The following is a 17447-nucleotide window of genomic DNA, read 5'->3' as shown; positions in this document are numbered from 1 at the left end:
GGGAAAAAATTCTCAATTGCAAAACTAAGGGGATAGTTCCAATCACACATGAAATCATAACTGACCAAGGTCTAAATCTGTTTTTCATACTTGAATGTGCACCTGGGAACCTTGTTAAAATGCATATCCTGATTCAGTATTCTGGGACGAGGCCAGAGATCCTTCACTTCTAACAAGGATACAAGTAACGCCAATGCTGCTGGTCTTCAGACCAAACTATGGCAGCTAGAATCTCTAGAGCACAATACCAAAAACCTGGAGTCTGGATCTCCTGTCATAAGCTTCCTGGGTTACCAGTGTCAACAACAAAGTCCCACGAAGCCACGAGGAACACAGGGGAATTTACTAGCCCAAGACAGTACCTTTACTATCCCAAGTCAGCCACCATAACCAGACTAAGGTGGCACTAGGTTATATTGAAACCACTGAACAACTATTAAGGGAGCTCTGAAAAACAGGACACATGTCAGATCATGGCCATGCTCCAGGTACTATAGCTGGCCAGTAAGGATGGCCTGAATTGTTCTTCAGGCAGAGAACATTAACTGAGTATAAACTCCCAACTAAGGCTAATAAAATGATAATAATTAAGAACTCAATACTGCAAGAAAAAGAGAAGAACTAGTAGTAGAAAAGAGATTTCAACAAATTATGAAAAAAGAAAGAATAGAACAGAGAAACCAACTTCCCAGCACAACAGACAGCCTTCAGGTTTAAGGTCAACAGAGCAGCAAAAACAAACAGATTCTATTTTATAGACTCCTCTGTAAATAAACTGAATAAGAATAATTATAGACTCTTCTATAAAGAGACTGAATAAGGACAATTGATCTAATTTTGTGCTAGAAAGGAAAAAAAAAAAGAAAAAGAAGAAGAAAGGGAATGGAGGGGGCAGGGAAGGGAAAGATATGAAATGAATTTCCTGAGAACTAGAACAGTGAGTATGAGTGCAGTGTGCTAAGTCCCCACCCCATGATGGTATTTGTGACTCCCCCAGAGTCTGGGAACAGGAACAGGATCTTGATTAATTAATAGTCAAGTAAAGCCTAATAGTCAATAAGTCTAGCCACAAACACTGAGTTCCCAATTAGATTTCTTATTCACACAAAAAGATGGCTTGGAGGTAAAAGACCTGAAAAGCAAAGCAAAATTGACCTCCTAAGCAATAGATAGTTTAACAAACAACTTTAAAATAGAAACAAAACTTAGCATCTCTAAAGATTCAAGATTTTGTATCCACAAAACAGTAAGAAGTTGTGAAAAAGCGGTAAATTTAAAAATGCTCTTGGAAATTAAACATAAAGGTTTCAAAATATTCAGAAGGGGCAAAAGAGGGTCAGACATCTCCAAAAACTTACAGAAAAAAGATGAAAACCTGAGAAAAACAGTAAGAGAAAAATAAGAGGAAGTCCTAAATCAATAATAAGGAGTTTAATTAAAAGAGAAAAATTATTGAGGTGCCTGGGTGGCTCAGTCGGTTCAGCGTGTGACTTCGGGTCAGGTCACAATCTCACAGTTTGTGGTTTGAGCCCCGTGTCAGGCTCTGTGCTGAGAGCTCAGAGCCTGGAGCCTGCTTCGGATTCTGTGTCTCCCTCTCTCTCTCTGCCCCTCCCCCACTCATGCTCTGTCTCTCAAAAAAAAGAGAAAAATGATCAAAGTTATGACAGCTAGAAGTATATAACCCAGAGCTGAAAAAGATATATGACTATTCAGACTCAAGAAGTCTCAAACCAAGTGTTCAGCATAAAAAGCAAATGAGTAATAAAAGACACATCTATAGACATGCTTAAAAAACTGAACACAAAGATCCTAAAAAATGTTCAGAAAAAAAAAAATACAGATCAGCTAGAAAGAAAGAATTGGAATGCATACATCTTCCCATCAGCCACAGTGAATGGTCAAAGACATTAAATGCCTTTAAACTTATTTTCTCTGGTAGAACTGATACATGAATTTAGCAAAGTTGCAGGATACAAAATCAATGTACAGAAATCAGCTGCATTCTTATACACTAATAATGAGGCAACAGAAAGACAAAGAAATTGATCCCGGGGCGCCTGAGTGGCTCAGTCGGTTAAGCGTCCGACTTCAGCTCAGGTCACGATCTCGCGGTCCGTGAGTTCGAGCCCTGCGTCGGGCTCTGGGCTGATGGCTCAGAGCCTGGAGCCTGCTTCAGATTCTGTGTCTCCCTCTCTCTCTGCCCCTCCCCTGTTCATGCTCTGTCTCTCTCTGTCTCAAAAATAAATTAAAAAAAAGTTAAAAAAAATTAAAAAAAAAAAAAAAAAGAAACTGATCCATTCACAATTGCACCAAGAAGCATAAAATACCTAGGAATAAATGTAACCAAAGATGTAAAGGATCTGTATGCTGAAAACTATAGAAAGCTTATGAAGGAAATTGAAGAAGATATAAAGAAATGGAAAGACATTCCGTGCTCATGGATTGGAAGAATAAATATTGTCAAAATGTCAATACCACCCAAAGCTATCTACACATTCAATGCAATCCCAATCAAAATTGCACCAGCATTCTTCTCGCAACTAGAACAAGCAATCCTAAAATTCATATGGAACCACAAAAGGCCCCGAATAGCCAAAGGAATTCTGAAGACCAAAGCAGGAGGCATCACAATCCCAGACTTTAGCCTCTACTACAAAGCTGTAATCATCAAGACAGCATGGTATTGGCACAAAAACAGACACATAGACCAACAGAATAGAATAGAAACCCCAGAACTAGACCCACAAACGTATGGCCAACTCATCTTTGACAAAGCAGGAAAGAATATCCAATGGAAAAAAGACAGTCTCTTTAACAAATGGTGCTGGGAGAACTGGACAGCAACATGCAGAAGATTGAAACTAGACCACTTTCTCACACCATTCACAAAAATAAACTCAAAATGGATGAAGGACCTGAATGTGAGACAGGAAACCATCAAAACCCTAGAGGAGAAAGCAGGAAAAGACCTCTCTGACCTCAGCCGTAGCAATCTCTTACTTGACACATCCCCAAAGGCAAGGGAATTAAAAGCAAAAATGAACTACTGGGACCTTGTGAAAATAAAAAGCTTCTGCACAGCAAAGGAAACAACCAACAAAACTAAAAGGCAACCAATGGAATGGGAAAAGATATTCGCAAATGACCTATTGGACAAAGGGCTAGTATCCAAAATCTATAAAGAGCTCACCAAACTCCACACCCGAAAAACAAATAACCCAGTGAAGAAATGGGCAGAAAACATGAATAGACACTTCTCTAAAGAAGACATCCGGATGGCCAACAGGCACATGAAAAGATGCTCAACGTCGCTCCTCATCAGGGAAATACAAATCAAAACCACACTCAGATATCACCTCACGCCAGTCAGAGTGGCCAAAATGAACATATCAGGGGACTATAGATGCTGGCGAGGATGTGGAGAAACAGGAACCCTCTTGCACTGTTGGTGGGAATGCAAATTGGTGCAGCCACTCTGGAAAACAGTGTGGAGGTTCCTCAAAAAATTAAAAATAGACCTACCCTATGACCCAGCAATAGCACTGCTAGGAATGTACCCAAGGGATACAGGAGTGCTGATGCATAGGGGCACTTGTACCCCAATGTTTATAGCAGCACTCTCAACAATAGCCAAATTATGGAAAGAGCCTAAATGTCCATCAACTCATGAATGGATAAAGAAATTGTGGTTTATATACACAAAGGAGTACTATGTGGCAATGAGAAAGAATGAAATATGGCCCTTTGTAGCAACATGGATGGAACTGGAGAGTGTGATGCTAAGTGAAATAAGCCATACAGAGAAAGACAGATACCATATGGTTTCACTCTTATGTGGATCCTGAGAAACTTAACAGAAACCCATGGGGGAGGGGAAGGAAAAAAAAAAAAAGAGGTTAGAGTGGAAGAGAGCCAAAGCATAAGAGACTCTTAAAAACTGAGAACAAACTGAGAGTTGATGGGGGGTGGGAGGGAGGGAAGGGTGGGTGATGGGTATTGAGGAGGGCACCTTTTGGGATGAACACTGGGTGTTATGGAAACCAATTTGACAATAAACTTCATATATTGAAAAAAAAACATAAAAAAAACCTTATTTTCAACCTAGAATTCTACCTCTACCAGACTATCAAGAGAAGTACAAAATAAAGTCATTCTTGTATATAAAAGTCTACCTCTCATATCCCCTTTCTGTGGAAGTTAACTAAAGATGTATATGAGAAAAATGATAACAAAGACTAAGAAAGAAAAAAGCATGGGATATAAAAAATAGTGGAAACAACTAGTACTCCTATGAAAAAAAATTCCATTCCAGGATAAGATCTGTGCAGAATGCCTGATATGCGATCAGTCCAAATAAGAAATTGGGTTCTAAATCTAATTATTAAAAAAAAAAAAAATGGAACTCTAGCTATAGTTGGAGTAAGTAAAAGTGCTGGCTTTTATTGCTGACAAGACAAAGAAAAGTTTCTTCACTTAAAAAAGGGAAAAAACCCAGATCTTAGAAACTCCAGAAAAAGCAAGAAACTATATAAGAGTTCACAGATAAAGCAAAGAAAAACATGACATTTTGAGCAATAAATAGGACAAGAAAGGATATTCTATTTAATTGGGACAATAGAAATAGTCTCATTTGTATGGCATGGATACATAACGTGGATTCTTAAGAAATGTGATCCTAGAACAATACTAGGCTTTACAATGTAAATTATTTGTAGCCATAGTAATATACTCCATATAAGTTTTCAACTTTTAGAATCAATTTTCAAACAAAAGATGGAAAAGTTAAAAATGGTTACAAAAGAAAACAAATTGTTGACAACATAAAAGTAGAGTGGACACAATTGAGAGAGGGAAGAGCAAGTAAGAGTTGGAGTGTTCGTAACCTCATCTAACATTATAGGAACTCAAAAAGCACTGTCTGAAGCCAGAGATCAAGAAAAGAAAGATGCAGAATCTATTTAGAATAGGAAAGGGAAAACAAAGGTAAGAGAACTCAACTCTTCTTTAATACTGAAATGTAAACAGATAAGATACTTAATTGAAAATCATTATAAAAAAAAATAATGTAACCACAATGCTTAAAATTAAAAACAAATACAAAGATAAAAACAGGAAGTAGGGATAGGGAGAGAGGGTTAAATATAAGCTGTAAATGTTATGTTCTTTTTTTACCTATACATATATTTAAGTAAAATGTTACAAGAACTTATTGCCACCTCAACTCCCCAGAAGAAAAATAATTGAGTTTCATTGTTAAACCAGAATTATTAAAGAACACTTTGTTGTATACCTGAGATTCTTCACAGTGGTACTGAAAGGATTCCATGTTGCCCATAACAGCAGTCCCCAGAACAGACATGAGAGCCATCTTATGATCAGATACTCTAGTTTTCTGCCAAATAACCGCCTAAGGACAAAAGACACAGATAACTTTGAATACAATTTAGATTTACTAAACTCAAGTACTACACCATTTATTTCTGTATTTAGCATTCATCCCCAGCTTGTGTTTTCAATATCATTTAGAAGAGAAGCATGGGCTATACAGTCAGTCAGAACTCTGGTTCTGAATTTTAGCAACTGTATATGTTACAGCATAAAATCTATTTAACTTCCCCTAACCTCGGTGTTCTCTCTACAAGATGACTAACAATATTTATCTCCCAGAATTGTTGAAAGATGAAAATATACAATGTAGGCAAACACAAAGGCCAGTACCTAATCCTAAACTTTAGAATATATAATTCAAAGTACATTTAAATTGTTAAGCTAAATGATTTCTGTAAATAAACATATAAAAATTTGAGATAATGCATGCTCTTTAAAATTATCTTTGGGGGCGCCTGGGTGGTGCAGTCGGTTAAGCGTCCGACTTCAGCCAGGTCACGATCTCGCGGTCTGTGAGTTCGAGCCCCGCGTCGGGCTCTGGGCTGATGGCTCAGAGCCTGGAGCCTGTTTCCGATTCTGTGTCTCCTTCTCTCTCTGCCCCTCCCCCGTTCATGCTCTGTCTCTCTCTGTCCCAAAAATAAAATAAAAAAATAAAATAAATAAATAAATAAAATTATCTTTGGGCGCCTGGGTGGCTCAGTCGGTTAAGCGTCCAACTTCAGCTCAGGTCATGATCTCACAGTTTGTGGGTTTGAGCCCCACGTCAGGCTCTGTGCTGACAGCTCAGAGCCGGGTGGCTGTTTCAGATTCTGGGTCTCCCTCTCTCTCTGCCCCTCCCCTGTTCACGCTCTGTCTCTGTCTCAAGAATAAATGTTAAAAAAAATTTTTTTTAAATAAAAAAAAAAAATAAAATAAAATTATCTTTCTATGTTACTTCTATCCCGACTTTCTCCAGGGTTTTTATTAAGAAAGGATGCTGAATTTTGTCAAATGCTTTTTCTGCATCGATTGACAGGATCATATGGTTCTCATCTTTTCTTTTATTAATGTGATGTATCACATTGGTTGATTTGCAAATATTGAACTAGCCCTGCAGCCCATGAATGAATCCCACTTGATCACGGTGAATAATTTTTTTATATGCTGTTGAATTCGATTTGCTAGCATCTTGTTGAGAATTTTTGCATCCATATTCATCAGGGATATTGGCCTATAGTTCTCTTTTTTTGCTGGGTCTCTGTCTGGTTTGGGAATCAAACTAATGCTGGCTTCATAAAATAAGCCTGGAAGTTTTCCTTCCCTTTCTAATGAAAAGCCCACAGCTAATATCATCCTCAATGGGGAAAAACTGAGAACTTCTCCCCTGAGATCAGGAACATGACAGGGATGTCCACTCTCACCGCTGTTGTTTAATGTAGTGTTGGAAATTCCAGCATCAGCAATCAGACAACAAAATGAAATCAAAGGCATCAAATTTGGCAAAGATGAAGTCAAGCTTTCACTTTTTGCAGATGACATGATATTATACATGGAAAACCTGACAGACTCCACCAAAAGTCTGCTAGAACTGATACATGAATTCAGCAAAGTCGCAGGATACAAAATTAACGTACAGAAATCAGTTGCATTCTTATACACTAATAATGAAGCAACAGAAAGACAAATAAAGAAACTGATCCCATTCACAATTGCACCAAGAAGCATAAACTACCCGGGAATAAACCTAACCAAAGAGGTAAAAGATCTGTATGCTGAAAACTATCGAAAGCTTATGAAGAAAACTGAAGAAGATACAAAGAAATGGAAAAACAGTCTGTGCTCATGGATTGGAAGAATAATATTGTTAAAATGTCAATACTACCCAAAGCAATCTACACGTTCAATGCAATCCCTATCAAAATCACACCAGCATTCTTCTCGAGGCTAGAACAAGCAGTCCTAAATTTTTTTTTTTTTAACGTTTATTTATTTTTGAGACAGAGAGAGACAGAGCGAGACAGAGCATGAACGGGGAAGGGTCAGAGAGAGAGGGAGACACAGAACCGGAAGCAGGCTCCAGGCTCTGAGCCATCAGCCCAGAGCCTGACGCGGGGCTTAAACTCACGGACCATGAGATCGTGACCTGAGCTGAAGTCGGACGCTTAACCGACTGAGCCACCCAGGCGCCCCAAGCAGTCCTAAAATTTGTATGGAACCACAAAAGACCCCGAATAGCCAAAGTAATATTGAAGAAGACCACCAAAGCGGGAGGTATCACAATCCCAGGCTTTAGCCTCTACCACAAAGCTGTAATCATCAAGACAGCACGGTACTGGCACAAAAATAGACACACAGACCAATGGAATAGAACAAAGACTCCAGAAATGAACCCACAAAAGTATGGACAACTAATCTTTGACAAAGCAGGAAAGAATATCCAATGGAAAAAAAGACAATCTCTTTAACAAATGGTGCTGGGAGAACTGGACAGCAACACGCAGAAGGATGAAACTAGATCACTTTCTTACACCATTCACAAAATAAACTCAAAATGGATAAAGGACCTGAATGTGAGACAGGAAACCATCAAAACCCTAGAGGAAACCATCAAAAACCATCAAAAGCAGGAAAAAACCTCTCTGACCTCAGCCGCGGCAATTTCTTACTTGACACATCTCCAAAGGCAAGGGACTTAATACCAAAAATGAACTATTGAGACCTCATGAAAATAAAAAGCTTCTGCACAGCAAAGGAAACAACCAACAAAACTAAAAGGCAACCAATGGAATGGGAAAAGATATTTGCAAATGACATATCGGACAAAGGGCTAGTATCTAAAATCTATAAGGAACTCACCAAACTCCACACCCAAAAAACAAATAACCCAGTGAAGAAATGGGCAGAAAACATGAATAGACACTTCTCTAAAGAAGACATCCAGATGGCCAACAGGCACAAGAACAGATGCTCAATGTCACTCCTCATCAGGGAAATACAAATCAAAACCACATTGAGATACCACCTCATGTCAGTTAAAGTGGCTAAAATGAACAAATCAGGAGACTACAGATGTTGGCGAGGATGTGGAGAAATGGGAACCTTCTTGCACTGTTGGTGGGAATGCAAATTGGTGCAGCCACTCTGGAAAACAGTGTGGAGGTTCCTCAAAAAATTAAAAATAGATCTACTCTATGACCCAGCAATAATACTGCTAGAAATTTACCCAAGGCATACAGGAGTGCTGATGCATAGGGGCACTTGTACCCCAATGTTTATAGCAGCACTTTCAACAATAGGCAAATTATGGGAAGAGCCTAAATGTCAACTGATGAATGGATAAAGAAGTTGTGGTTTATATATACAATGGAATACTATTTGGCAATGAGAAAGAATGAAATATGGCCTTTTGTAGCAACGTGGATGGAACTGGAGAGTGTGATGCTAAGTGAAATAAGTCATACAGAGAAAGATAGATACCATGTTTTCACTCTTATGTGGATCCTGAGAAACTTAACAGAAGACCATGGGGGAGGGGAAGGGGGAAAAAAAAAGTTAGCGAGGGATGGAGGCAAACCATAAGAGACTCTTAAAAACTGAGAATAAACTGAGGTTTGATGGGAGGGAGGGGAAAGTGGGTGATGGGCACTGAGGAAGGCACCTGTTGGAATGAGCACTGGGTGTTGTATGGAAACCAATCTGACAATAAATTTCATATTAAAAAAATGAAATAAAATAAAATTATCTTTGTAATTACCTTTTATATACAGAACACTTACAAAAAGCTAAGTGAACCTCACAGACATAAAAGCTGAATAACGAGCCCAGATTTTTTCCACTGCAAATATGTAGTAGGGTAGTTTAAAAGAATCATGGTCCCGAGAGACTGACCAAAGTTTGACTGTGAAGTGCACCATCAGGTATGATATACTGCAATTTCTTCAGTTAACAAGATCCAATTATAGTCAAATCTCTGGAGACCATCAATACAGTCATAAGTTGTTCACTCAACAAATATTTACATGGCACTTCCTAAATCCTCAGAAAAATGTGTAAAGGGGCTAGGAGAAAACATTAACATTCAAGGGACCTGCAGAGGAAAAACAGACTGAAAAGGAGTGGCCACAAAGGCAGGAAGAGCTACCAAACAGTATGGTACACAGAACAAGAAAAATTTTTAAGAAGTAGTCATATTTGACCAATGTCAAGAGTCCAATGTCAAGAGTATGCAAAGATGTGGCCACAGGATTTAACAATCAGTTCTAGGAAAGGAGAGTAAATAAAGCCAAATGTCAATGGCTGGATAGTGATTAAAGTGAGGACATTAAAAAAAAAGAGATGAACCTAGATAGTATTTCAGAAAGTTTGGCTGTAGGGTTTCTGGGTGGCTCAGCTGGTTAAGTGTCCACCTCTTGATTTCAGCTCAGGTCATGATCTTACAGCTCCAGAGACTGAGTCCCATGTCAGGCTCTGCACTGACAGCGTGGAGCCTGTTGGGATTCTCTGTCTCTGTCTCTCTCTCTCTGCCCCCCCCCCCCACTCGTGCATACACTCTCTCTCATTCTCTATCAAAATAAATAAACACTTAGACAGTTTGGCTATAAACTGAAAGCAGAGGAATAATCGAGGCAAGTGTGGATCAAGGGTGGGTCTTAATATGACACACTTGAATCAGAAGCAATGAAGAAGAATGGGTACACACACAGGTAGGTTTATAGATTCAATGACTGGAGGTTGATAAGTTCCTCTTTGTTCTATTTTTTTTTTTCCCTGTAATGTAGAAAAGTTACTGGTTGTGAGTGAAAACATACCGATTTAAATATCTGATTGCAGAGAAGGCTTGAGAGAGAGAGAGAGAGAGAGAGAGAGAGAGAGAGACAGACAGACAGACAGAAAGAGAAAGAGAGGTTTTGACTTGACCAAAAGAGAGACCTTCTGACTGGCCAAACAAGCTCCTTAACATGACCAGGAATTTACACAGGTAGTTTTAAGTACTAACAATATTATATATACTAAAATGAAAGGTGAAGTAAATAGATTCATGTTGTCCTCTAACTGGCAGGTTAGGGGATAGTAATGAAGGAAAGTGCTCTTCTGGACATAACAATTAGCACTGACTCTGCATGTTGATGTTTATCATCTGTAAAGCACTGTTTTTAGAATCTTAAAGACAAACCTGCTTGGGAAAACACAGGTAGTACTTAATAAGACAAACTACCTGATATTTAACAGGAAAAACTTATTCCTAGGGTTTTATTAATACTAATTCAACAGGAGTTATGATTTAGGAAAAACTTACTTGGCACTACTATCATAGAAAGTACTGTTAATTTTCACAACTATTTCATGTAGGTATTATTATCTCATTATGTAAATGAGGAAACTGAAGCTGATACTGACTGATTTACCCAAAGAAACTTAGATAGCAGGTCATGGAACCATGATTTATACCCAACTTTTATGGCTACAAACTCACTGTTTTTACTTTGCTAACATCCCTCCCCTCTCTAGTTAAAAACAGTAATAAGCTAGAGCCAATGCCAGACCCTAATTGGGAATTCTTAAAGAGAAATGCATTTTCATGTATAATTACCCTCCATGGCTATGTGATAACTATCTACTGTCTAATTAACTTGAGGGTATTAATGTATTCTCAAACCAAAATTATTTTTAATCTATTCACTTAAAGGTAAATAATTGGGGTCCCCCCCAAAAAAGAACATACCAGAATAATGAAATCCAAAAAGATAGGGAATTACTATCCTATAATACAAATATCACAGTATTTTTCAGACTACAGCTGTCAGTACCAACCTTAATCTTATAACAGAGCCTTATACCTAAGGATTTCTAAATTTCCAATAATTTTCATTCATTAATATACATATAAATATAGATGTGCAGTAATTAGGCCCAAAGTGCACAGCAAAATGACAGAATGAGGAAGACAATTTAGGTATTGTTCCATCCTAAATTTCAACATCTCACTATTATGTATTGCTTTGGAAGTGATCTGAATTAGAAAAAAATATACAAACTACATGAAATCTAAGTATTAAAAAATAGTAAACAATTAAAAACTGAGGTATAGGTTTAATGTGTATATTTCTAAACAAAAAATTATGTCTTGATAACTACATTTATACTTAAAGGACAATACACTGGACTATTTAAAACTGTCACTGCTCCAGGAAACATGGGATGAAGAATCACAAGAACATTTCTAATCTTTAATTTCATTACATATAATATATACTTATCCCAATTAATTAGAGAAACTGATTTTGAATTTTTTCAGCAAATATTTACTGAGCATTAACTTCATACCAGATTCCATGCTAAAAGCTGGGAATACAAAGATGAAAGGACAAGGAACTGGCTCTCAACAAGCTAAAAATATAAAAGGAAAACAAAATATTAAAATAATTATAATGCATAATACCTCCCAAAAAACAAAAATCCAGGGCTGGATGGTTTTCCAGGGGAATCTACCAAACAAAGAAGAGTTAACAACTATTCTTTTGAAGCTGTTCCAGAAAATAGAAATGGAAGGAAAACTTCAAACTCATTCTATGAGGCCAGCATTACCTTGATTCCAAAACCAGACAAGGACCCCACTAAAAAGGAGAACTACAGACCAATTTCCCTGATGAACATGGATGCAAAAATTCTCAACAAGATAATAGCTAACCAGATCCAACAGTACATTAAAAAAATTATTCACCACAATCAAGTGGGACTTATACCTGGGATGCAAGGTTGGTTTAATGTCCGCAAATCAATGTGATGTATTGTGTTAATAAAATAAAGAGTAAGAACCACATGATCCTCTCAATAGATGCAGAGAAAGCATTCAACAAAATACAGCATCCTTTCTTGATAAAAACCCTCAAGAAAGTAGGGATAGAAGGATCATACCTCAAGATCACAGAAGCCATATATGAGAGACCCACTGCTAATATCATCCTCAATGGGGAAAAACTGACAGCTTCCCCCTTAGGTCAGGAACATGACAGGGATGTCCACTCATACCACTGTTATTCAACACAGTATTGGAAGTCTTAGCCTCAGCAATCAGACAACACAAAGGAATAAAAGATACCCAAACTGGCAAGGAGGAAGTCAAACTTGCACTCTTCGCAGATGACATGATATTCTATACAGAAAACCCAAAAGATTCTACCAAAAAACCCAGCTAGAATTGATTCATGAATTCAGAAAAGTTGTAGGATATAAAATCAATGCACAGAAATCAGTTGCATTTCTATACACCAATAATGAAGCAACAGAAAGAGAATTCAAAGAATTGATCCCATTTACAATTGCACCAAAACTCATAAAATACCTACAAATAAACCTAACCAAAGAGGTGAAAAATCTATACACTGAAAACTATAGAAAGCTTATAAAAGAAACTTAAGAAGACACACACACACACACAAAGGAAAAATATTCCATGCTCATGGATTGGAAGAACAAATATTGTTAAAATGTCAATACTACCCAAAGCAATCTACATATTTAATGCCATCCCTATGAAAACAACACCAGCATGGCACAAAAACAGACACACAGACCAATGGAATAGAACAGAAACCCCAGAACTAGACCCACAAACGTATGGCCAACTCATCTTTGACAAAGCAGGAAAGAACATCCAATGGAAAAAAGACAGCCTCTTTAACAAATGGTGCTGGGAGAACTGGACAGCAACATGCAGAAGGTTGAAACTAGACCACTTTCTCACACCATTTACAAAAATAAACTCAAAATGGATAAAGGACCTAAATGTGAGACAGGAAACCATCAAAACCTTAGAGGAGAAAGCAGGAAAAGATCTCTCTGACCTCAGCCGTAGCAATCTCTTACTCGACACATCCCCAAAGGCAAGGGAATTAAAAGCAAAAGTGAATTACTGGGACCTTATGAAGATAAAAAGCTTCTGCACAGCAAAGGAAACAACCAACAAAACTAAAAGGCAACCAACGGAATGGGAAAAGATATTTGCAAATGACATATCGGACAAAGGGCTAGTATCTAAAATCTATAAAGAGCTCACCAAACTCCACACCCAAAAAACAAATAACCCAGTGAAGAAATGGGCAGAAAACATGAATAGACACTTCTCTAAAGAAGACATCCAGATGGCCAACAGGCACATGAAAAGATGTTCAGCGTCGCTCCTTATCAGGGAAATACAAATCAAAACCACACTCAGGTATCACCTCACGCCAGTCAGAGTGGCCAAAATGAACAAATCAGGAGACTATAGATGCTGGAGAGGATGTGGAGAAACGGGAACCCTCTTGCACTGTTGGTGGGAATGCAAACTGGTGCAGCCGCTCTGGAAAGCAGTGTGGAGGTTCCTCAGAAAATTAAAAATAGACCTACCCTATGACCCAGCAATAGCACTGCTAGGAATTTATCCAAGGGATACAGGAGTACTGATGCATAGGGGCACTTGTACCCCAATGTTCATAGCAGCACTCTCAACAATAGCCAAATTATGGAAAGAGCCTAAATGTCCATCAACTGATGAATGGATAAAGAAATTGTGGTATATATACACAATGGAGTACTATGTGGCAATGAGAAAAAATGAAATATGGCCCTTTGTAGCAACGTGGATGGAACTGGAGAGTGTAATGCTAAGTGAAATAAGCCATACAGAGAAAGACAGATACCATATGGTTTCACTCTTATGTGGATCCTGAGAAACTTAACAGGAACCCATGGGGGAGGGGAAGGAAAAAAAAAAAAAAGAGGTTAGAGTGGGAGAGAGCCAAAGCATAAGAGACTGTTAAAAACTGAGAACAAACTGAGGGTTGATGGGGGGTGGGAGGGAGGGGAGGGTGGGTGATGGGTATTGAGGAGGGCACCTTTTGGGAGGAGCACTGGGTGTTGTATGGAAACCAATTTGTCAATAAATTTCATAAAAAAAAAAAAAAAAAAAAAGAAAACAACACCAGCATTCTTCACAGAGCTAGAACAAACAATCCTAAAATTTGTATGGGACCAGAAAAGACCCTGAATAGCCAAAGCAATCCTGAAAAAGAAAACCAAAGCTGGAGGCATCACAATTCTGGATTTCAAGGTGTATTACAAAGCTATAATCATCAAGACACTATATAGTGGCACAGAAACAGACACTCAGATCGATGGAACAGAATAGAGAACCCAGAAATGGACCCACAAACATATGGCCAACTAATCTTTGACAAAGCCAGAAAGAATACCCAATGGAATAAAGACAGTCTCTTCAGCAAATGGTGTTGGGAAAACTGGACAGCCAAATGCAGAATGAACCTGGACCATTTTCTTACACCACACACAAAAATAAACTCAAAATGGATGAAAGACCTAAAAATAAAACAGGAAGTCATCAAAATCCTCGAGGAGAAAGCAGGCAAAAACCTCTTTGACTTCAGCCACAGCAACTTCTTACTCAACACATCTCTGGAGGAAAGGGAAACAAAAGCAAAAATGAACTATTGGGACCTCATCAAAATAAAAAGCTTCTGCACAGTGAAAGAAACAATCAGCAAAACTAAAAGGCAACCAACGAAATGGGAGAAGATATTTGCAAATGACATATCAGATAAAAGGTTAGTATACAAAATCTATAAAGAACTTACCAAACTCAACACCTGAAAAACAAAGAATTCAGTGAAGAAATGGGCAAAAGACATGAACAGACACTGTTCAAAATAAGACATCCATATGGCTAACAGACACATGAAAAAAAATGCTCAACATCACTCATCATCTGGGAAATACAAATCAAAACCACAATGAGATACCACCTCACATCTGTCAGAATGGCTAACGTTAACAACTCTGGCAACAACAGATGTTGGTGAGGATGCAGAGAAAGAAGATCTCTTTTGCACTGCTGGTGGGAATGCAAAGTGATGCAGCCATTCTGGAAAACAGTATGGAGGTTCCTCAAAAAATTAGAACTAGAACTACCCAACGACCCAGCAATTACACTACTAGGTATTTATCCAAAGGATAAAGGTGTGCTGTTTCGAAGGGACACATGCACCCCAATGTTTGTAGCAGTGCTCTCAACAATAGCCAAAGTATGGAATGAGCCCAAATGTCCATCAACAGATGACTGGATAAAGAAGATGTGGTATATGTGTATAAAATGGAGTAGGGGCGCCTGGGTGGCTCAGTCGGTTAAGCGGCCGACTTCGGCTCAGGTCACGATCTCGCGGTCCGTTGAGTTCGAGCCCCGCGTCGGGCTCTGTGCTGACTGCTCAGAGCCTGGAGCCTGTTTCGGATTCTGTGTCTCCCTCTCTCTCTGATCCTCCCCCGTTCATGCTCTGTCTCTCTCTGTCTCAAAAATAAATAAACGTTAAAAAAAAAAATTAAAAAAAAATGGAGTATCACTCGGCAATCAAAAAGAATGAAATCTTGCCATTTGCAACTATGTGGATGGAACTAGAGGGTATTATGCTAAGCGAAATTAGTCAAAGACAAGTATCATATGACTTCACTCATATGTGGAATTTAAATACAAAACAGATGAACACAGGAGAAGGGAAGCAAAAATGATACAAAAACAGGGAGGGGGACAAAACATAAGAGACTCTTAAATACAGAGAACTGAGGGTTGCTGGAGGGGTTGTGGGCAAGAGGCATAGAAGAAGACACTTGTTGGGATGAGCAATGGGTGTTATACGTAGGGGGTGAATCACTGCATTCCACTCCTGAAATCATTATTGCACCATACGCTAACTTTGATGTAAATTAAATAAAAATAAATAAAAATTATAATGCATTATAAAAACCGCTATTACAAAACACAGAGGAGGCAGTGTAGAAGAAACCTAGGTCTACTTCACAGAGCCAAATGCATGTGCAGTGAGACCTGAAAGGAGCTGGCCATCCACAAATCATGGGAAGGGCAATGCTGACAGATAGAAGGGCACATGCAACACATGGAAGCATAGAGAATATGCCTTTGCTGGGGATGGAAGCTGGACAGAAAGGAGCAAGATCCTGAATGAAGTATCATACCATGGAAGCAAGTTTATAGTTTATCTTACATGCAATGCAGAGTCACTGGAGAAACACATCTAGTTGGGAAAATGCCTGATCACACATAGATATCAGAAAAAGATCTTTGGATTTTAAGGACATTATGTTAAGTGAGAGAAGTCAGACAAAGAAAGATAAATACTGTATGATATCATTCATATATGGAATGTAAAGACAAACTTGTAGAAATCACAGAATAAAATGGTAGTTACTAGGGGATGGGGAAATAGGACAGATGTTGTTTAAAGGTACAAACTTGCAACAAGTAGTAAATAAGTCCTAGAGATCTAATGCATAATATAGCAAATACTGACAACAGTATTGCATAATAATCATTAAACTTGTTATGAGAGCAGAACCTAATTATCCCAACCACTAAAGAAAATTATGTAATATGACAGAAATACTTATTATTGCTACAATGGTAACTATATTACAATATATAAATGTATCATTTAACATGCTGTACATCTTTCTTTTTAATTAAAAAAAATTTTTTTTTACATTTTATTTTTGAGAGAGAGACAGACAGAGCACAAGTGGGGGAGGGGCAGAGAGAGAGAGAGAGAGAGAGGGAGACACAGAATCCAAAGCAGGCTCCAGGCTCTGAGCTGTCAGCACAGAGCCCGATGCGGGGCTTGAACCCACAGACCGTGAGATCATGACCTGAGCCGAAGTCAGATGCTCAACCAACTGAGCCACCTAGGTGCCCCATAACATGCTGTATATATCTTAAATTTATGTAATAGGTAAACTGTATTTAAATCAAAATGATCTTTTATAACAATGATTTATTGAGAACTGAAACTAAAGTAATATGGATTTTTAAAAATGTGATTGTATTAATCCAACTCACAGTGTCTCAACTTATACTGAGGACATGCAAAATTGATGAAGTCCACATTCATAAAATATTCCCATTAAGCCCTGAGGACTGTGTGTGATTCCTGGCACACTAGCTGTAAAGCTAACAATTTTTCTTCCACTTACCAAAAAACAAAGTGGAATACAAGTTAGTGAAAATGACATTTACAGGA

General features: G+C 38.2%; 1 protein-coding gene across 7 annotated transcripts in view; it reads right to left on the bottom strand.

Annotated features, from left to right (window-relative positions):
• The window catches only part of PMS1 (PMS1 homolog 1, mismatch repair system component), a 100406-nt gene that overhangs the window by 26064 nt on the left and 56895 nt on the right, over positions 1–17447 (bottom strand). For 5 of the 7 annotated variants that reach the window (XM_030325347.2, XM_030325353.2, XM_030325350.1 and 2 more), the window contains one exon: positions 5291–5407. The exons of the other annotated variants lie outside the window; for them this stretch is intronic. In XM_030325347.2, coding sequence (XP_030181207.1) covers positions 5291–5407 — 117 coding nt within the window. The remainder of the gene's footprint in view (positions 1–5290; positions 5408–17447) is intronic. 7 annotated transcript variants of the gene reach the window in all.

This window comes from Lynx canadensis, chromosome C1 (assembly GCF_007474595.2).
Source record: "Lynx canadensis isolate LIC74 chromosome C1, mLynCan4.pri.v2, whole genome shotgun sequence".
Lineage (NCBI taxonomy): Eukaryota > Metazoa > Chordata > Mammalia > Carnivora > Felidae > Lynx > Lynx canadensis.
Note: the sequence above shows the minus strand (reverse complement) of the source record. Positions and strands in the feature narration are given on the sequence as shown.